Source organism: Brienomyrus brachyistius, chromosome 6 (genome assembly GCF_023856365.1).
Source record: "Brienomyrus brachyistius isolate T26 chromosome 6, BBRACH_0.4, whole genome shotgun sequence".
Taxonomy (NCBI): domain Eukaryota; kingdom Metazoa; phylum Chordata; class Actinopteri; order Osteoglossiformes; family Mormyridae; genus Brienomyrus; species Brienomyrus brachyistius.
Genome location: NC_064538.1, coordinates 15,946,538 through 15,967,434, shown reverse-complemented (window position 1 = coordinate 15,967,434; position 20,897 = coordinate 15,946,538). Strand labels below are relative to the sequence as shown.

The following is a 20,897-nucleotide window of genomic DNA, read 5'->3' as shown; positions in this document are numbered from 1 at the left end:
GTCTGCATCCATGCTCGAAGCTCAACGCCCAAACCAGGAAGAGCACGACAATGATGGGTGTGAACATATGACCGCCATTTTAGAGGAGGAGGTGTCAAATGAGCTGTGAACCACACAGCCACTGACTATCACAGCAATTCAGGTTTCCCATTGCTCTGGAAACCAGGCACCTTATTCTCCCAATGTTCAACCCAACTAAATGAAGAGCTAGAAACATATGCAACTTCACATTGTCCTAAAGTCCATGCCCATAATTTCCTACAGTCTGTACCTGTTAAACCCACTACAAGACACACGATATGCAAACTCACCTGGTTCCGCCCCCTCCGTCTCCCATAGTTACGCCTCACCAGTGTTTTATAGTTCTGGTTCTTCTTCGTTAAATAGTAGTAAAGGACGCAGTCAGAGACACACTACAGGGAGAGAGGAGGCTAGTTAGGAACAGGGACCTGTAGCACACACTGCTGCCCCCCCTCTCCCATCCAACAGTCTGCAGGCGGGTGTGACAGGTCAGAAAGACACCCAAGGCTGAGACATGTGGTTCTGCTTCATGACGGTGATGAAGACACACTTGAAGGCATGAAGTCACCACTGCCATACCCTCAGGGTTTGCCTGCTTTCCCTTTGTGGTGACACGACCCCTTATATTTTTCATCAAACCACACTTGGAGACGCTGCTCACCTTCCTCTCCAAGTATGAGGCGATTAGGCCAAAGTTTTTGGGATGTTGCACGAACCTGAGAGAGAGAGAGCGAGAGAGAGAGAGAGAACATCATTGTCTTTCTACCGTGGCTTCCTGCCAATGCAAAAACGATGCTTAATAAGGACACACAGAAACTCTTCACAAATGTTACGTTGCAGAGCAAAGGAGCCTCATCTCTATGATTTCTAAGATTTGCATGCTTTACACTTCTTAAAGCATTAGCTGTCCTATTTTGAGCTGTTGGTGGGTCCTCTCAGAACCGCCAAGAGGGGGAGGTAAAAATTCAATAGCATAAGCTAATTTTGCGACAAGTTGCTTAAACATATTTCTGTGGTTTTGCTTGCCCATTCACAAATTGCAGCTTGTTTAAAAGAAGCATTTTACGGTTTACGGTCCTGCATCTTCCTAGGCCTATAGAGACACGGTAACTCACTAAAACTTATTTGCTGACACGTAATGCTCTTTACTCCCTGATTACAATAATGGGCAGCAGACCACATACTAACCAAGTGACAGAAACACCTGATCAGAACTGAGTGACCGCTCTGTGCTCACGCCTACTCACTTCTCCCTGAAGATTTCTTTCTCGTGCTCGGTCCAGACGTTCATGAACTGCCGTGCCTTGTACACCTTCATGGGGTCATCCATGAGGCCATTCATGTTGATGAACTTAACCCGGCGCTGCTCCGAGTCATACATCATGGGTGGGATGACGGACAGCTGACGCATCTGCTTCTCGTTGTTCTACAGGGCGGGAACAAGCATCACTACATCACACTTAACAGCCCAGAAGGACCCTGCAGTGACCCGCAGTGAAAGAACCATAGAAGGGTCACATTTTCTGCCAGGAAACTTTCAAATTGGCACAAAATGTCAGAAATAAAACAAGAATTAAACACGCATCGGGAATACTATTTGGGTGAGCTACATCCACACAGCATCCATCTCTGTGGTTTCCACCTGGCCAGTCTGGGCATTTTTCCACTGCACCAGGTACTGTACTTTCAGTACTTCAAGAAGGTACCAAAAAGTATGGTGCTGCAAGGTGTTGGTGATCCACTGGCGTATAAAATGGTACCGATACCGAATGACATCACAATGCGTAGCGGGGTATTTTGTACTGAATTCAAAAAATGGCTGCAATATATCATATAGCATGGCGATGTGCAATATTAATACCAACATCGCATGGTGTGCATACAAAATTCTTACATCGCTAGTCAGCTATATTAAAATAAGGCTTTTGCTGCATTTCAATTCTGTCCGGGCATTGTAGCACAGGGGGTTATAGTTTCGCTAAAATATTTTTACTATGTTACAAGAGAAAAAAAAAAAAAATACTTAGCAACCATTTCAATTTTAATTATTATTCCTTTTATAGACTCGTATATGTTTAGAAATTCGAAGTTTTACCTCCGTTGGTTTTGGATGAGCACTGCATGCATTCTCCGAGACAGTCGAGATCATTTTTATTCTTGCCATTTAAATCACTCAAAGGCAGGTTTGTGAGAAATTTATTAACTCTATATTCCAATATCTATTACACCAAAATAAATGCCACAATATTTATTACACCAAAATCACATCCCTAGCACAGTACACTATATGCATGCTGTATTACTGTATTCAAAAAAATATTTATCATTATTTTCTGAGTTCACAGTTTACCAAGCAGTGTTTGTATTGTGTTTAGAGGCAAGCTATTTGCATAACCAAATCAACTAAGAAAGCATTTCAAGTCCAACCTCAAAGTACTGAAGTAGTACCCTAGCTGGTTTGGCACTTTTGGTACTGGTAATTGACTGGAAATAGATGGAAAAACGAACGCACCATACCAAAAGTACCATAGTGGGTGTGGTAGAAAAGCACCCTCTGAGTATAATGCTACCTCAATCTGGAATGACGACCTGACAATTGTGGTATCAGTCAGGTGAAAAAATTATACCTTACTTTTCTGTCAATATTACACATCTATGTTAAATGGCATTCAATTTAGCTCAGGTTTTGCAATTGTTCTTTTCTCTTGGAAAAAGTATTACATAAAAACTTTGAACTCCACTGGAGTGGAGCAATGTTACTTGGAAGTCCAGTCTCCTGGGATTTTAACTGAGTAACTAAATGATGCAACATCAGCATGGCTGACATTCGAATGAAGTGTTTTTAAAGGCAGCACACTGACCTTCCTAACACAATGTTTATATTGCAGCACACTCAAGAACGGCACACAACAACAACACACTGCTTACCTCCTGCTCTGACAGGCCATCAATTATTTCAGATATCTCGTGCTCACTTCGAGCTATTGTCGCAGAGAGGCCGGTTCCACGTTGGCCAACCCTGGGGAAGAGTAGATGGGGGAGGGGAATTACGAACCAAAATCAGTCACTCAAAATAAGCGTAAATTAAATGTACGTTTGCAACAAACAAGATGAGCTGTGATGTCGTGAAGGAAACCTTAAAACACAACTAGTACAGACCCACGGGAATGCCGGGTGATGACATTACCTTGCGGCACAGAGCCACAGTTAACATACCATCCACCACATTCCCAGCTTTATGAAGGGCCCTTTCCTGTGAGAGGTAGACCACAAGCCCACCAACACATTTCCATTACTCCTTTACTGTCTAAACAGGCACTGAAAACAGCTCTGGCTCTTTGGGACTTCCTGCTTAAGGCTTTCATTCTCTAAACAGCATATGTAACTCAACAGGAGTCCAGAGCAACTGAGTTGTACATTTCTGGAAAAGGGGAAACAAAGGCACTGTATGCCGAATTACAGTAGCAACAGAGTCAACAATGAGGTTTAAAAAAGGACCGACATAGAGTAGAAGTGACAAGCTACTGTGACTACTGTGGCCAGAAGACAGACAGTCATGGCGCTTCTCACTAACCCAGACCCTGGCTGATACTCGCTCTCCTGCTGCAGGTCACCACACTGAGAAGGGATTATACTTCACAGGCTTATATAATGGTGTGGGGGGGATTTAACGATAAGGGCCCCTGGCTAGCTCGGTCAGGACCCCGCCGATCAGCAAACCTCTGGAAGCGCTCCTGCTGCTCCCGCTGTTTGCGGATCTCAGGGAACTGCCGCTCGTAGTATTCGCGTGTACGGCTCTCCTTGGCCTTCCGCCGAGGGTTGTTTTCCATACGCTCTACCTTCTTCTCCCACGCCTCCATCAGCTGGTCATAACGCTGGCAGATCTTCTGCTCCTGTTCCAGACGAGAAAACCATCAATGCATATTCTAGGTATCACCCCCCCACACACACACACACCCGACAGGTGTCCTGTGTCCGACAGGTTTGGCGTTAACGACCTATGTATCAGAGCCTAAGCATGTCACAAGCCAGAGTACCTCCGTACATATTAAAACAAGCAGGAAACTGATTTAAGGAAGCCCTTTATAGTTAAACATCTGGACAGGGTGAAATGTGTTTTTAAACTGCCATTTGGAATAAGTAATTTAACAATACATTCAACAGCACACCACTGATATGGCTACATGCACCAACGACTCTACGTTCATCGGATGACGAGGAAGGTAAAAATCTGAAGGAAACTTCACAATGCAGCATAGAGAGTTAACGGCACAATCAGTTTGCTGTGGCAAAGACGCAGCCCTGTTCCTGCTCTCCGCCGCACAATCCAGCTTCCGCTTGGCCAGCTGCCACAGTCACTCACCCATTGTTTCGAGTTTAAAGGACTGTCTGCCCATACAAAGACCAAAGGGGGGGGCTCAGGATCTCGAGTTTCTAAAGTATACCTTCCTAAAAACAGAAAAACGCTTCCACATGTGGAGGACGTGGTATTTTTAGACCAGGGCTTGCTATGGATAGAACAGGACCACAGGTCACGAGCCGGGTGTCCCGAAAGCCATTCGATGTCACAGGGCTGCATGAACGGAAGACTGTCATTTAACCGCAGGCCACTGTGATACCCATTCTTCCGTTTATCTCGTGGACTCAAAGACATCTAAAAATATGGTGTCATGCAACCAATAAGAGTGTTGGGCGAATTGCCATACAGAGATTTTAATGATGATGAACATTGGCTGCTTTTCCTTGCACGTTCCAGGCCTTGCCGAGCCCCTGGTGAATTATCGGTCGTCCTCTCCTAGGCCTGCTGTTCTTTGGACACGGTTTAATTTTGAAGAGTGGTTATTCCTTCTGGCAAACGCGGGGTGTGACCACCTCAGACGGTATTTTTTTGCATTGACTGCTCCATGGCTTATTCTTAAACTGCAATACACTCTGTATCTTAGTAAATATACGCAGACATGTAAAAGGAAGCGTCCTTGGGAACAGGCACTCAGTCCTTTGTGTGCAAGTGGGTGTGCACATGGGTGTCCAGTGAGTTAAACGGGTCTAGAACATGAAGTCTTGGTGCGGGAAACTCACCCTCTGCTTGCGTGCGTGATTCCTCCGCTTGAAGAACAGAATGAGTTTCTTCCTCATGACTTGGTTGCTGAAAGAGAAGGACGCGTCTTCTCACTTATGAATTTTGTCATGGGTGAATGATTCACATGAGGCCACGGTAGCCCTGCACATTATGATCGGTATGGTTCAGACCAAAACCAGTGACTGCTGCCGACCATGAGGACAGGGCGCTGGTCTGCATCATTCTGCTGTTCCATTCGTAAACAAAGCATTTCAGGTCATTTCAGAGGCAGCTTGATTTTGTTTAATTACTGCGAAAACAAGGCTTGCTGCATGAGATAGGCACAGGCCAGCAATGAGGTGAGGACTGGACACCATTTGCTAAAGCGGTCACACCACACCCACTCCTGCTGACAAGGCACACACAGACACACAAAGGTGCCTGAACCACTCTCAGGTGGGACTCAGGTGGACTCAGTGCAGACAACCCCTGACCCCTGCCTGCTTTCCTGCTTCTAAAATAGGAGACCTGGCCCCCCTCGTGTCACTGTGAGGAGCATGAAAGTGACTCGCCAGACGCCACGACAAAGCCAGGGCGAGCGGCATGTTTGTGATGTCTACTGAAGCACAAAGGTGGCGATTCCCCCCCACCCCCTCATGGGAGACTGCTTCAGTAACAAGCCACCTGCCAAGGTCATCAACTTGATAAAACTAACCAACAAGAAAAAGATCTAGATATCTTGCGTGACTTTTTATGGTGTTAGCTGTCTGTCACACTGACGCCTTTGGTGACACACAATGACACAGTGTTTGTCCGGTGAGGAAAGGCTCAAAGAGCCAGCACAGAATGTGAGACAACTGGGGGGGGCGGGGACTCACAGGTGTTAAAGAAAGGCCAGCCCCATGGACAGAGCCCTCAAACTCATTTGTGTGTCCTTGATTACAGGTGAGAGCCCACGACCCCGTTCAGGTACAAAGCACAGATCATGTGTAACGAGCGTGACGTGTAGATTACACATACAACTAAGTCAACAGTCAACAGTAATGGAGGGGAAAGGAGCCCACAGCATATGCATGTGCCGTGTGGACTGCAACACTTAAAAAGCACTACCCAACTTCAGACGCCATGCACAGCTGCTAAACGCACCATAAGGCCATCTCCAATAGCCAGGCCATAAGCGTTTCATTAAAGGAGACTTCATATCGATCACATATTAAAAGCAGATACTTACGTCTTGATATTGTCATGGTAGACCTTAGTATCCGATGGCTGATTATAAAGTGGCTGCAAGGGGGAGAATAATACATAAGAGGGCAAATGTTACTAAGCAGGAAATGTAAATCCTCCTCCAAATCTGAAGTTAAGTAACTTTATGCTGAGCTCACAGCCGACACCCACAGTGTCTCTGGGCGAACCCACACTCACCAGTTCCACCTTCGGCCCGAGTCCTTCAAAGATCTTATGGGCCTCTTCAGCCTTTTTCTGTGAATGAGGAAACACCTGGGTAAGATTCAGGTGGGGGGGGGGGTACACGAACATGAATGCATCTTACATCCTGCATCCTTGAATCCACTTCCTTCACATCCACCAAGAAGATGGCAGACTACAGTTACGTGCGTGTCCTGATTTTACGGTGTTTCTCATCACTACTCAACCACACAAAACTTTCTACACCAAATACACCTTTAAATAATAACAGACGGGCACAGAGTAGTTACACAGCCATATTTCCTCAGCAAGCACACAGGTATGATCTCAAAAAAGGGACTTCTTTCCCGAGCAGTGAGTCCCCAAGGGCCTTGAGGTGAGCTGACGAGAGGCAACCTGTGAGGGAATCGGAAAGGCGCATGTGGTGGAGAGGGGGGAGAGTTTCACGTCAGCTGCCGGAGCACATGCGAGCTGTCTCTGGGCCTGTAAAGGTCATGCTTCACAAATAAGTGGCCTCTCCCGTTGTGTTACGGAGACACAAGGCTCCATCATTGTCAAGCTCACAAATAAATTACACAAGCAGCATTTGACAGCAAATCCCACTGTAACAGTATATCGAGGCAGCAGCCTTCAATATCCCAGCCTTCTTTTGTCAGGGGTGGAGTGAGTACAGAGGTATTCTCATAGCCCAGTCACGTTGAAGGGGTTAAGGTCTGCCTGAGCAGGAAGCCACCCTTGAGACATCCTGCCAAGAAGCAAGCAAGCAAAGGAGCGAGAGATGAACTGCAGTAACCACGAACTCCCCATTTCACTCTCTTAAAAACACACACACACACACACACACACACACACACACACACACACAAGTGCCTGAACCACTCTCCGGTGGGACTCAGACTTCGAAGCACTACGTTACAGAAGCATGCATCAGCCGGAAATGGGGTTCATTTATTGAGCAGACGCAAAGCACGTAAATGCATGCCCGGCAGGGCAGAGCACGAGGCAGCAATCCGCTCCAGGAAGCAGGCAGTTGGATGCTTTTCAGAGCAGAAATCGGCATTACCCATGATGCAAGACACATGTACAACATTCATTAGGGCAGCAAGGTTAAGAGGACAATAAGGGGTCACTCCAGGTGCCAGGTATGGTCCATGCAGCCGGGCTCATCACTCCCCACCCACCCTGTTCTCGTCATAGATGATCTGGACGATGCTGCGGTGCTTGTGCTCCACAGGTGGGGGTGACACTGGCTTCTCAGGTTCCACAGGCTTCGCAGCCTCCTCCTCCAGTTGTTGCTGATAAAAACAAGTCAGCGTCACTCCTCCTCACAACACCAAGACCTGAACGCATCCGGAACCGCGGAGCTCACTAATACACAGAGAATAATCAACGTGATGCGGAATCACCACGTCTGCGAGCATTAAACAATGAGGCCCGTAACAAGAATCATCACATTTTGAATGTCCTTCCCTTCCTGCCAAACATGAAAATGAATGAAGTCATTAGGCACTCGGCCCAGTACTTTTCTAGAGAATGCATTTATTAAAGTAATAAATGTGACTGAACAGTGAAGGTGTCCAGTGCCTTTCAGCTCATAGTGTTCACGCCTTATGAATGAGCTGAATGGTTAAGTTAATCTCATCTCTGTCAAGTTATGCAGCATTCAGCCAAATCGATCTTTATCATTTAATGATACACACAACTTGGAAAAGTAACAGGTCTCTCAGATGCAACGGTTACAGACAAGTTTCTGACAGGAGATGAGCAGTTGTTTGAACAGCTTGACAAGCCATGGCTGAGTTCCTCCAGGACAAACTGAAGGTCCTGCTAGACAGAGCAAGGACTTCGGCCATGTTTGGCTAAGGCAGAAAGCTGTGGGCTGGTGGCAACCTATGGAACTCACATCCATCCATCCATCTTCCAAACCACTTATCCTACTGGGTCGCGGGGGGTCCGGAGCCTATCCCAGAAGCAATGGGCACGAGGCAGGGAACAAACCAGGATGGGGGGCCAGCCCATCGCTAAGCACACTCACACACCATTCACTCACACATGCAATCCTACGGGCAATTTAGCAACTCCAATTAGCCTCGGCATGTTTTTTGGATTATGAGGGGAAACCGGAGTACCCGGAGGAAACCCCACGATAACATGGGGAGAACATGCAAACTCCACACACATAGTGACCCAGGCGGAGACTCGAACCCGGGTCCCAGAGGTGTGAGGCAACAGTGCTAACCACTGCACCACCATGTCGCCCCTGGAACTCTCATATAGTACATAGATGTCGTCAGTCTGAGTGTAGCTCAACAAGTCAGGACACTGCGCCTGTGATCTGAAGGTCACGGGCTCACACCCTGGGTCGGCAAAGTGATGTCACTGAATTGCTCCAAGGACTGACCCTCTTTTCAAGCCATGGGGGGGGGGGGTCCCAACACATTCACTCTAAGTGAAATGTAGGGAAACATGCAGGACAAACAAATTAATTAAAGGCATCTCAATGCCACATTAAAGACAAAGGTCTCAGATCAAAATGACTTTTTCCAGCCCACATTTGGCAAGTTATACTACTTCAAAGAGATACAAGGGGTACCTTGGAAATGCAACATACACACAGAAAAGCTTTTTAGACTTCCATGCAACAACAGAAAGGACCCCAGGTCTATCACTAAGCCTGAAGAGGCTATTGGCCAGAATCAAAACCAGTCCAGGTGTTGGGGGTTAGGCTGGACATATATAGCAGTAGTGCACCTCTGAGCGCCAGACTCAAAGATGGTGTTGAAAGGAATAATCCTCCAGCACCCATGCACAGGTGAACAAGCATCACCGGTAGGTCAAGCTAAAATAAGCTGATAAGGAACCAGAGGGTTGGGATTTCACACATCATCCACACTGAAAGGCGAGCTTCAGCTGACTGAGGTCCCACCTGCTTCTTCTTCAACTTGAAGATCTGCTGTTCAACCTTAGCTATTTCACGGTCCACACGGTCCATGCTTTGGATCAGTTCCTCCTTGGACAGCTTGGAGGGTGAGGCGTCCTGCTCGTCCCCCATGTGTGAAGCCCCGGGTGAAGAAGCCTCTGCCTTAACACTGAACTGTGTCTCCTGGAACATGGCAATGCTATCAGAGTGCCATCCTGAGGGAGGACGCGCGCATTTCATAGAAGGACACACGTAGCCTTAAGGATTATAACCGTACCTTCTTGACTTCCCCTGTGGATCTCAGGCCATCCTGGACAGCATGGGGAAGAGGAAGGACAACACCACCTGTTGCAGCGCGTGTGAAGTGAGCTTCAGAGATGCTCTCAATGCGTGGCCGCTTGGACTCCAGGGCCTCGTGCTCAGGTTGACTGGAGGTAGCGTGGAACTGCTGCTCATAGCCATGTCTCCTCTCAGGGGGTCTTGGGAGTGGGAAACAACAGAAAGTGATCAAGACACAGTCCCAAACACTAAACATGAGTGCTGTTCAGGGTGAGAGAGTTACCTTTCAGCTCCTGGGTGGAATTCGGACAGCAGGGAGGGCCGGCGTCTCTGCTGTTGTTGCTGCTGCTGCTGGAGAAGCTGGGAGGCAGCACTGACCTCCTGGAGATGCGGCCGGTAGTCAGGGACTCCAAATTCCTGCAGAGAGACAGGCCCATCAAGGAGGGTCCTGAGGTCCACAATGAGACAGAGAGGCTGCCCACTGAGGGGAACATTCAGTGCCAAGATGACAGAAAGCAAGCAGTGAGGGGGCAAATGACACCATATATCTAAAATCATCTTTAAGAGGAACAGTCACCAGCTGAAAATTAAATATTGGATCCAAAAATCCAAAAAATGTAGGACACAAACAGTAAAAAGAGTGTTCTTAACCAGCATCTCCCCACCTCATATCATTGCTAATCTGTCATGTAGTGCAGCTCGAGCTGAAACAGATTTACATAGGAACTCCTATACAAAGAAGGCCTGGCTCTCAATTTAAAAATGACACAAATCCTAAAGACTAGACACTGCAGAGCAGTTTTTAGGAAAAAAAAAAAACAAATAAAAACCAGTATTGATATATTGTGGATGATTGGTGACACAAAACTAGGCAGAGTAACTAATACACAGAGAATAATCAACATGGTGCGGAATCACCACGTCTGCAGTATAACACTAATTACATTATAAAAACTGCATTATTCATCTTCATTTCAGCCTGCCTCCACATGTAAGAATAGACGAAAAATCAGCATTCATTTCAACAATGTAGTTACCAATCAGCTGTCTGTGCTGGCACCTCTTAATTAGCACTACCTTTCTTTATTAAGCAATATGGTATCATGGTTGATCATTTAACAGTAAAAAAATCTGATTAAAAATAATAAGAAGCCAGTTTCTAATGTCGAAATACTTTATACATGGCATCCTGTTTTTCCTACAGGAATAATGTATGAAAGCCACAAAGCCATTCTCAGCATCTCCAAAATCATACCCTGGCCAACATGCCAGACGCAGAACAAACATGGGTTGTGTAGAAAACCAAAAAATGCAACAGAGTTGAACTGCAGTCCATAAGAGGGTGTTTCTGTAAAACAGGAACGCCCCTACATGAACAGCCCCACCATGACAGGAACACCCCTACCATGACGTTGGCATACGGAAGCAAAGTACTAGAGAACGACAAAGAAAGCCAGGTTTATCGCAAATATAGTTTGCATAAAAGAGTGGTACGTCAGTGAGTTATGTTTGCATGTAACTTATGCGTTTTTCCTCAAGCCTTAATGTCAAGACGATAACAGAAAATAGCGTTGTGTCAAACTTAAGTTGCAATGCTAAAGTTGTGCAGCCATATCGTTAATGACGTAACAGAAATGTTAACTTGGCAACACCACAGTTATTTGTTTAATGCCCATAAAACTTTCTTTAATGAGATGTTCTGACTGTTAGATGCAACCGGTTTTAAATATTAAGAATAACTTGGTTCATGTCCACCACTGTTCCTGACGAACAAGCAACCTGCAAAGAACATGATGAGCAGCCCTGACTCAGTTCATGCATCTTAGTAATGTGAAACAATAAACATGTGCCACTATGTATGAGTAAAACTAATTTGCTAACGTGCTTGCCGCAAGATATGCACCACATTTAACTAAAAGGCAACTGACACTAAAAAGTGGAGATCTCAAAATTTATGTACTATTCACGTATTAAAATCAATTTAATTGGATGTGTTGGTAAAATGTTCACAAGCTGTTAAGCTTAATACTTCCTCTCTCCTCTTTCTTTTGATTTTTGCAGACTATGTATTTCCTCATTTCATCTTCTTTATCATTTAGAAAAGGAAGCGGGGATGATGAGGTGTACTACTGGTGCGGGCATTCGTGCTCCTGTCGAGGGCATTCCTGTTTTTATGGGAACACCCCTCACTGCAATTCAAAACTTCTCAAAAAACAAGGCTTGTTTGTTTGTTTTTTTTCTTATGAGAAAAGGGATTATCTCAAACTAGCCAGTCATTTACCTACCCGACAAGTTCATCTGGCTCATTAAAATGAATGCCCCCTTCAATACTGTAGGTATTCCCCTATCGTAGGGCTGGGTGATATCAGATCGATATTATATCGCGCATGTGCACTAGGGCTTCAGATGACAGGCAAAACATTCGTCTGGACGACAGCTCTTCAGTACTGTGCGGAAATTCATTTAGGCCCATAATTTGATAAACAGATTAGAAATACGACTAAAATATTAATGAGATGCATTTTCTGACAAAAGTTAGTAATCTGTATTGATTTGACATATCTTTATGTTTATTAAATTTGGTTAGCGGAACACACCACATAATACTGTTTTGGTATTCTATAGTTATTGCACTGAAGTGGCAGTGAAGAAAGTAACAGCTCAGCTCAGCCCAGGGCATCTTTAAGAAGAGATCTTGTGGATAAACAAGGTAAATAGACATCAGTAGCGTGGTGGATCTTTTTTTCAGGTTAAAGTTGGACACGTTTATTAAAAAATAAGTATATGCCAAATTGATACAGATTACTAACTTTTGAGTCTCATAAAATGTCTCATTAATATTTTAGCTGTACTATTAATGTAAGATTTGCATAGTACCGAAAAGCTGGCATACCGCCAAATGTTTCGCTTGTCATCTGAAGCCCTGGTGATTACTGCGCATGCGTGATATAGAATCAATATGATATTGCCCTGCCCTTTCGTAATTTCACTGAAAATTATCAATAAATTCTTCTGATCGGCTATCTCCAAAAAATGTGTAGTGAGATCTATAAAATATGCCAAGCATTTAACATGAAAAGCCACAATCACAGAGGTTAAGGTGCATACTCCTATTACAGAAAGCAAACAGGACTTGAGGAACAAAAGACTTCACAGCATTTCACAACTGAGCTGCAGCCCCACAGCCTGGCCTCCCCACAAACCGTGTTAAGGAGAGTGGCCGGGCAGTGGCACCATCCTAGCAACAGCTTTCTTCTAACCCTTTTAACACAGCTCGAAAGTCTGTTTCCTCTCAAAGAGTCAAAACTAGAGGATATCCCTCGGCGGACTGAGAGGACCCCACCCACCGCAGAAACTCTCAAACACGCCACCCAAAACCTTCTGGGTGATCTCACAGTAAAACACAATAATTCCTTCTGTATTTTACTTCCTAGTTCAGACTGTTCTCTCACAGATCTATGCCAACAGGGCCTAACATTTCTTAGTAAGCCTTCTGAAAGAGTAAAAGAGGGGGCCACGCCCTCCCCAGGACACGGTGTACTTGCCGACTGGTGGCGTGCTGTGCCAAAGGTGTACTGCACTGGGTGGGGTGGGTAGCGACTCTGCTCACTGCTGAACGCCCCCTGGCTGGCTGGGTACCCCGAGCTGGACATCCTGGCGTGGACCCGGGTTTGTGGTTCAGCGAGGTTCAATGCCACAGCAGGAACATGGCCTGGGATGTAAACCACCTAGGAGAGGGGGGAAACAAGAGACTGTATCAGCTTCATCTGTGGGCGAATTATTGCTTCTTCACAGGGTGTGCCGCTCATACGGCACCTCACGCCTACCATGGAAACCCCATTACAGGCACCTGAGGAACCAAGAGAGATAAACAGGCTCTGACATCTGAAATTGTGTTCAACAGCTAACAGCACATCCAGGCCCCCATTGTTGCTCTGCAGCTGTAACATTACACAGAGGATCCCTCTAAGGACACAGCATCCCCCTGAGCAGCTGATACAGGCCGTGTGGGAGGAGGCTGAAATACACAGTGACTCAGCTGTTTATCCATGGCTATGCTCACTTACAATGCACAACCTGAGAACCCTAACATCAAGCACTCTCATCAATGGCCAGCTCTGAAAAAGGCCTTCTGTTACCTGCCAGCTAGGGCAGACAGTCCCTGACTGGGCCTATGACCAGACCAGGAGGCAGGTTAGCATGGCAGCAAGGAAGACAACTTTGTCACAGATCCTTTTTATAAAAAAAAATAAAAAATTATAAAAGATCAAAGCCAATAGCACACTTCACCTTCACTGCATCGACCACTCAAATCTCTGATATTCCAAGGAACGGGGGGGGGGGATCAAACGAGTATATGATGGTGAGAACACACTTGTCAGGTGCACATTGTTTTTTGTCCGTAATTTTCAAGCATCGCTACTTTATTATCTCACCCAAGACAAAAAGTGTTTATGGATAATTATTTTCCTCAAATATCTGCCAAACAGTTATCTAGGGAGGAACTAGAGTCTGTTCCAAGCAGCATGGGTTTTCATTTTGTACAAACTGTATGCACAATATGAAATTGCACTTCACTAAATCAGCAGCACCTAGAAAAAATATCAAATATCAGTTTTCAAAAATTAATCATGCTTTCAGGAGATACACAAGCAGTTCAGCTAAGCAAATGGAAACAGCTAAGCAAACACTGGAACAAGCCGGCAATCACTTCCTTACATGGAGAGGCGATTAAGCTACCCTTTTACGCAGCATTTTCGAAAGAGATGAGCATTACTGTGAGGCCACGATACAGCTGGGAGACGAGAAGTCTTCTCAAACCAAAGCCATCTTCTTCACAACCCTACTTTAAGGCATCCAATTGCTGAGCAACCACTGTATCAGTGCCTTAACCACTGTGTCAGTAATGCCACCACAATGCTGTTTTAACGTCCATATCCCATGGTAATTATTTCAAGCAGACCAAAACTAAGATGACAGACAGTTACATAAAAATTTTTAAAACAATGTAACGCATTAGGAAGGAAAGGTGACCCAAGGTATGCCAAGCAACACCGATGTTATCATCCTGCCATGAGAAATACAGGATTCCTCAAATATCTGCTGCTTGGATGGCAAATAATGGAAACTGTTGAATTACGCCAATATCTCATGCCATTTTATTTCAAAACCACCAAGAAAATATTAAAACTAAACCAAAATGAATTTGTTTAAAAATTAGAGGCAAGACAATGGACACCTGAAAAATTTGCATTAGCATTTTACCTGACAAGTGTATCCTGCATTGTTTCCCCCACAGCAACTTTATCAATACTCTCAGTACTGTAAAATAAGGTTATAGGGAATCTCCAGCTCCTTCTCCTAGTCCCTATGCAACCCGAAAGGGTCTCATCTCACAAGATAGACTCGATACATCCTGACAAAATCGACAAAAAAAGTGCAAACAAACCAAAATAATGACTTTTGGCCTTAAAGGGAGGGGCATGAGGTAACAGAAAGTGATTCTTTGCTTAGCGTATGGACAAGTCATTAAGGGTCATGTGTACAATGTTGGACAATGTCACACACATGATAAATGGCAGTGCATCTCTCCAGAAAATATTGGAAATAAATCATTTAGAAAGCGGTCAGTGATATTTTGGAACATTAAACTACAACCACCTCTCCTGGAGCCGACACCTTATTGTGGTGTTTGCATATTCCAATGATCCCAAGAGCTATGTTGCCCAGGGCTTTATGCTCCTGGTAGGGTCACCCAAGGAAAACAGGTCCTGGGTGAGCAACCAGATGAAGTACGGCTCACAAGACCCCTAAAGAAGAAAAAGATACTGGATCCACGATTTCCCTTGCCCGGACATGGGTCACCGGGACCCCCCCCCGGAGCCAGGTCTGGGGGTGGGGCTCGATGGCGAGTGCCTTGTGGCCAGGCCTGCACCCATGGGGCCTGGTCAGGCACAGCACGAACAAGGCACGTGGGTCTCCCCTCCAATGGGCTCACCACCTATAGGAGAGGCCATAGGGGTCGGGTGCGATGTGAGTTGGGCAGGGGACCTTGGCAGTCCAATCCTCGGCTGCAGAAGCTAGCTCTAGGGACATGGAATGTCACCTCTCTGATGCGAAAGGAGCCCGAGCTGGTGAGCGAGGTTGTGAAGTTCCGGCTAGATATAGTCTGGCTCACCTCGACGCACGGCTTGGACTCTGGTACCAGTTTCCTTGAGGGGGGTTGGACCCTTTTCCACTCTGGAGTTGCCCGTGGGGAGAGGCGCCGAGCAGGGGTGGGCATACTTATTGCCTTGGGGTTTACCGCAGTGGACAAGAGGGTAGCCTCCCTTCACCTTCGGGTGGGGGGATGGGTCCTGACTGTTGTTTGCGTTTATGCGGCAAGCGGCAGTTCAGAATACCCAGCCTTTCTGGAGTCCTTAGAAGTAGTGTTGGAGAGCGCTCCTCCTGGAAGACTCTCTTGTTCTGCTGGGGGACTTCAATGGTCACGTGGGCAATGACAGTGAGACTTGGAGTGGCGTGATTGGGAGAAATGCCCCCCTCCCCCGATCTGAACCCGAGTGATGCTTTGTTATTGGACTTTTGTGCTCATCACAGATTGTCCATAATGAACACCATGTTCAGGCATGAGGGTGGCCATATGTACACCAGGACACCCAAGGCTGCAGAGGCAGCTGACAACTACCAGCAGGCCAAGCGGGAGGCGGCTTCGGCAGTTGCAGAGGCAAAAACTCGGGCATGGGAGGAGTTTGGTAAGGCCATGGAAAACGACTTCGAGGAAATTCTGTTCCACCAGCCGGCGGCTCAGGTGGGGGAAAGCGGTGCAACATCAACACTGTTTATGGTGGGGATGGTGCACTGTTGACTTCAACTTGGGACGTTTTGGGTCAGTGGGGGGAGTACTTCAAAGACCTCCTCAATCCCACCGACACGCCTTCCAACGTGGAAGCAGTGTATGGGGACTTTGGTGTGGACCCTCCTATCTCTGGGGCGGAGGTGGCTGAGGTGGTTAAAAAGATCCACCCAGAGTTCCTTAAGGCTTTGGATGCTGTGGGGCTGTCCTGGTTGACACGCATCTGCAGCATCGCATGGACATCGGGGGCAGTGCCTCTGGACTGGCAGACCGGGGTGGTGGTCCCCCTTAAAAAGGGGGACCAGAGGGTGTGCTCCAACTATAGGGGGATCACACTCTTCAGACTCCCTTGTAAGGTCTATTCGGGGGTTCTGGAGAGGAGGGTCCGCCGGATTGTCGAACCTCGAATTCAGGAGGAGCAGTGTGGCTAGCTATAGGAACAGTGGACCAGCTCAATACTCTCCGCAGGGTTTTGGAGGGTTCATGGGAGTTTTACCAACCAGTCTACATGCACGTTGTGGACTTGGAGAAGGCATTCAACCGTGTCCCTCGGGGAGTCCTGTAGGGGGTGCTCCGGGAGTATAGGGCGCCGGGCTTCCATTTAAGGGCAGTTCGGTCCCTGTATGACCGGTGCCAGAGCCTGGTCCGCATGGGCGACAATAAGTCGGACTTGTTTCCAGTGAGGGTAGGAGTCCGTCAAGGCTGCCCTTTCTCACCGATTCTGTTAATAGTTTTTATGAACAGAGCGTTGAGGGTGTCCGGTTTGGTGACCTCAGGATTAGGTCTCTGCTTTTTGCAGATGATGTGGTTCTGTTAGCTTCATCGGACAGTGACCTTCGGCTCTCACTGGGACAGTTCGCAGCCAAGTGTGAAACAGCTGGGATGTGAATCAGCACCTCCAAATCCGAGACCATAGTCCTCAGCTGGAAAAGGGTAGAATGCTCTCTTTGGGTCGGGGATGGGGTCCTCCCCCAAGTGGAGGAGTTTAAGTATTTCGGGGTCTTGTTCACGAGTGGGGGAACGATCTAACGGGAGATCAACAGGCGGATCGGTGCGGCGTCAGCAAGGATGCGGTAGCTGCATCGGTCTGTCATGGAGAAGAAAGAGCCGAGCCAAAAGGCAAAGCTCTCGATTTACCAGTCAATCTACGTTCCTACCCTCACCTATGGTTACGAGCTATGGGTAGTGATCGAAAGAACAAGATCGCGAGTGCAAACAGCCAAAATGAGTTTCTTCCGCAGGGTGGCTGGGCTCTCCCACAGAGATAGAGTGAGGAGCTCGGTCATTCGGGAGGGACTCAGAGTAGATCTCCGCATTGAGAGGAGCCAGATGAGGTGGCTCGGGCATCTGATTAGGATGCCTCCTGGATGCCTCCCTGGTGAGGAGTTCTGGGCATGTTCGACTGGGAGGAGGTCCCGGGGAAGACCCAGGACATGCTGGGGGGACTATGTCTCTCTGCTTGCTTGGGAACGCCTCGGGATTCCCCCGGAGGAGCTGGATGAAGTGGCCGGGGACAGGGAAGTCTGGGCGTCCATGCTGAGGCTGCTGAGACCCGACCTCGGATCAAGTGGGAGATGATGGATGGAAACTACAACCATAAAAACTCAACAAAATATGTCCAAACAAGGCCACACATATACTGTTGTTCACGTTTCATATCTGCTTACTAATCTATGACCAATTTAAAGCTTTAAAAACCATGACAATTTCCCTCATGTAGCCAGGTTTTTATTATTGTTGCTGTTATGATAAAAGCTTCATTATCCTGATACTTCATTGATCAATATGTGCATGGCTACTCCAACCATGCAGAGGATCAGCTGAGCTCCACCCTGTGTAATCATGTTTTTCGGGACAATGGTTAGGGTACAACTCGGTTCTCTGTGCTGAGAAAATCAGACCAATAGTAGCAAAATCAGACACATGATGTGGACTACAGAGATGCACTCAACCACTCTATTGCTAAAGAAAAATAGATAGCGGTTTCTGTGTTTGGGGACAATTTTCAAAGAATCTTTTGGCACATTGGTATGAAACATACAGCACCCACAGATGCACAATAAACCATTATATTATTGGGGTAAACAAACCTTTAATCAAAGTCAATGTGGCAGGCTGCCCTTCTACAAGTTTATTTTCTGCCCCAAGTGCCCACAAAATTAATGTAATTATAGATCATAGCCAAACTGCACGCTCATTGTACGAGGAGTAAAAACAATGGAAATGACAATGGAAAACATGACCTCTCCTCTCTAAAAGCATCCTCACACAAGCACCTTTTATGAATAATTAAAGATGTATAAAATGGGTGAAATATATTAGCAATACCACGAAAACAAAAGTATCCAACCAGGGTGAATGTTAGAAATCATATTGTACAATTTTGAAGAAGAAAATAACAGTAACAAAGTATCTCATGCAGAATTTAACACTCCTGCATCTGCCCCCTGACAACTACAACCATAAAATGTTACCCAACTGCCATTTGATTTGCAGACAAAATAAAATGCTCGCTGCTATGATTTCAATTCTATATTTAAACGATAAATCAGCTTAAATACGATTTACGGACCTGGCACATACAACTCTGCTGATCAGGAATACACATTTGAGTGTGAGACAGCTATTGCAGACCACAGATGTTTTTCCAACTGTTAGGCATACTCTTACTTTGTTTCAAAAGGTGTCCTTAAGGGCCTGGCAGCAGTACAGTCTATTCGTCTTAGAAAACAACACCGATTGCAGCCATAAATCCAGACAAGTGAAGCTGGCAGTGTGAAAAACTGAAAACAACTGCTTAAACCTGCCGCAGATTCAAGGACACGCATGAAACGTGTCAGGGGTCATTGTAGAAACTGTAATACGTGCCATTTTACCAGAAATACATCTAATTAGTAAACAATTTTATTAGGAATTTAACAACACCTGGGGTTATACGTTATGCCCCAGCAGCAGTAGTAGTAGTACTTGGTGGGTGTCGCAGTACTCGAAGGAGAAGTACTTCGATATTCCACACGCAGACAAACTTTATAAAATACAAAGACCCGCATAGATGAACGCAACTGGAACATGCCCCCACTCCCTTAGCTAGGCAGAGATGACCTGCCACCACTTCAGGGAAAACCGCCGGCCACTTTCACACACGTGTGCACCGACAGTAAATCAGAGAGAAATACGACGTTTTTCTGACGGGTATAAAAATTGTCGCACATCGCCTGCCTTATACTGTCCGGTTTTCAGACGGCACACCGTCTGAAAACGTACTGTAGCTATGCTAAGCTAGGTTAACCAACTAGCTGAAGCTCGCCTCCCACCATGATTTCTTGTCGTATGGGTCTCAGTAAACGAAAGCATAACATTCTTCTGATTTTTGAGCACAATATAAAGAATCAGACACTACGTAGTCTAAAAATTTGCATACAGGAACCACCAAGTCGGGGAAATAAATGTGGCCGATGATACGTATCCGTTTCACTTCGCAGGCTTACGAGTACCACGCCGGCGATGTTTCAGTTTTATCAAACGGTCACTGACAATTCGCGTAAACCGAATTGTCTGCGTTATACTCACCTCATAGCTAATCTCTCATGTAGCTGTTTTACGAAATCTCAAAGGTGTAGGTACCTAGCTGTCGGACTTTTTAGCGGATTAGCTAGCTAGCTGCGCGCCTAAAAAATAGGCAGAAAAATCTAACTAGCTCACCACGACCGCAAATAAACCCAGGTTTTTAAGACACCAATAATAAGCTGTTACATGACATGACGTCCGCGTTGTTTGTTCTTTTTCCTCAAACGGAATAAAAGATGTTGGGTACATTTGCGTGCGCGAGCTGGCTAACCTCAGCTCTGCATCCACAGCCCATGCGCCATCTTGCAGAGTCCAGCCCGTAGTAGCATATCAACGCGGAGGCTTGCGATATGACTATATTTACACTAGCGCATTGTTCTTTTCTGGAAATAAAATGACGGGCACTCACCTCATTTCACACAGAAATACACACGTAACGGATGAAAACCGCCAATCCGTGCCGCTGCGATTCAGTCAAGTTTCAAATCCAAGAACGACAGACTGTACGAATGTTGCGGACAGAGAGCTGCGGCACACTGCACTGTAGTTGTCCTTGCAGGAAAAAACATATGAGTTTATGAGCAATTCGAATATTTATTCGGTAGCAATGTTTTTTTCCAAAGTAAATTTTATTTTATGACAAAATTTTGAAGTGACGTTTAGTTATAGCATTATTTTTAATCTCCGTGATGTTTAAGTTCATCACGATTTTATGCACCAAATAGGACATTGTGTCACAGTAAAACCATCCCTAAAAGGTACCACAAACT

General features: G+C 46.1%; 1 protein-coding gene across 2 annotated transcripts in view; it reads right to left on the bottom strand.

Moving 5' to 3' along the window:
* The window catches only part of ncor1 (nuclear receptor corepressor 1), a 57,186-nt gene extending 36,506 nt beyond the window's left edge, over nt 1-20,680 (bottom strand). Inside the window, exons 1-14 of one of the 2 annotated variants that reach the window (XM_049016899.1) lie at nt 20,537-20,680; nt 13,253-13,435; nt 9,991-10,124; nt 9,706-9,907; nt 9,435-9,611; nt 7,690-7,803; nt 6,506-6,580; nt 6,312-6,364; nt 5,101-5,167; nt 3,742-3,914; nt 2,950-3,040; nt 1,269-1,447; nt 683-737; nt 312-413 (exon numbers count right to left, since the gene is read on the bottom strand). In XM_049016899.1, coding sequence (XP_048872856.1) covers nt 312-413; nt 683-737; nt 1,269-1,447; nt 2,950-3,040; nt 3,742-3,914; nt 5,101-5,167; nt 6,312-6,364; nt 6,506-6,580; nt 7,690-7,803; nt 9,435-9,611; nt 9,706-9,907; nt 9,991-10,124; nt 13,253-13,360 — 1,530 coding nt within the window. In that variant the 5' untranslated portion in view covers nt 13,361-13,435; nt 20,537-20,680. The remainder of the gene's footprint in view (nt 1-311; nt 414-682; nt 738-1,268; nt 1,448-2,949; nt 3,041-3,741; nt 3,915-5,100; nt 5,168-6,311; nt 6,365-6,505; nt 6,581-7,689; nt 7,804-9,434; nt 9,612-9,705; nt 9,908-9,990; nt 10,125-13,252; nt 13,436-20,536) is intronic. The other variant, XM_049016900.1, reaches the window with a different exon arrangement.
* Nucleotides 20,681-20,897: the final 217 nt, after the last annotated feature.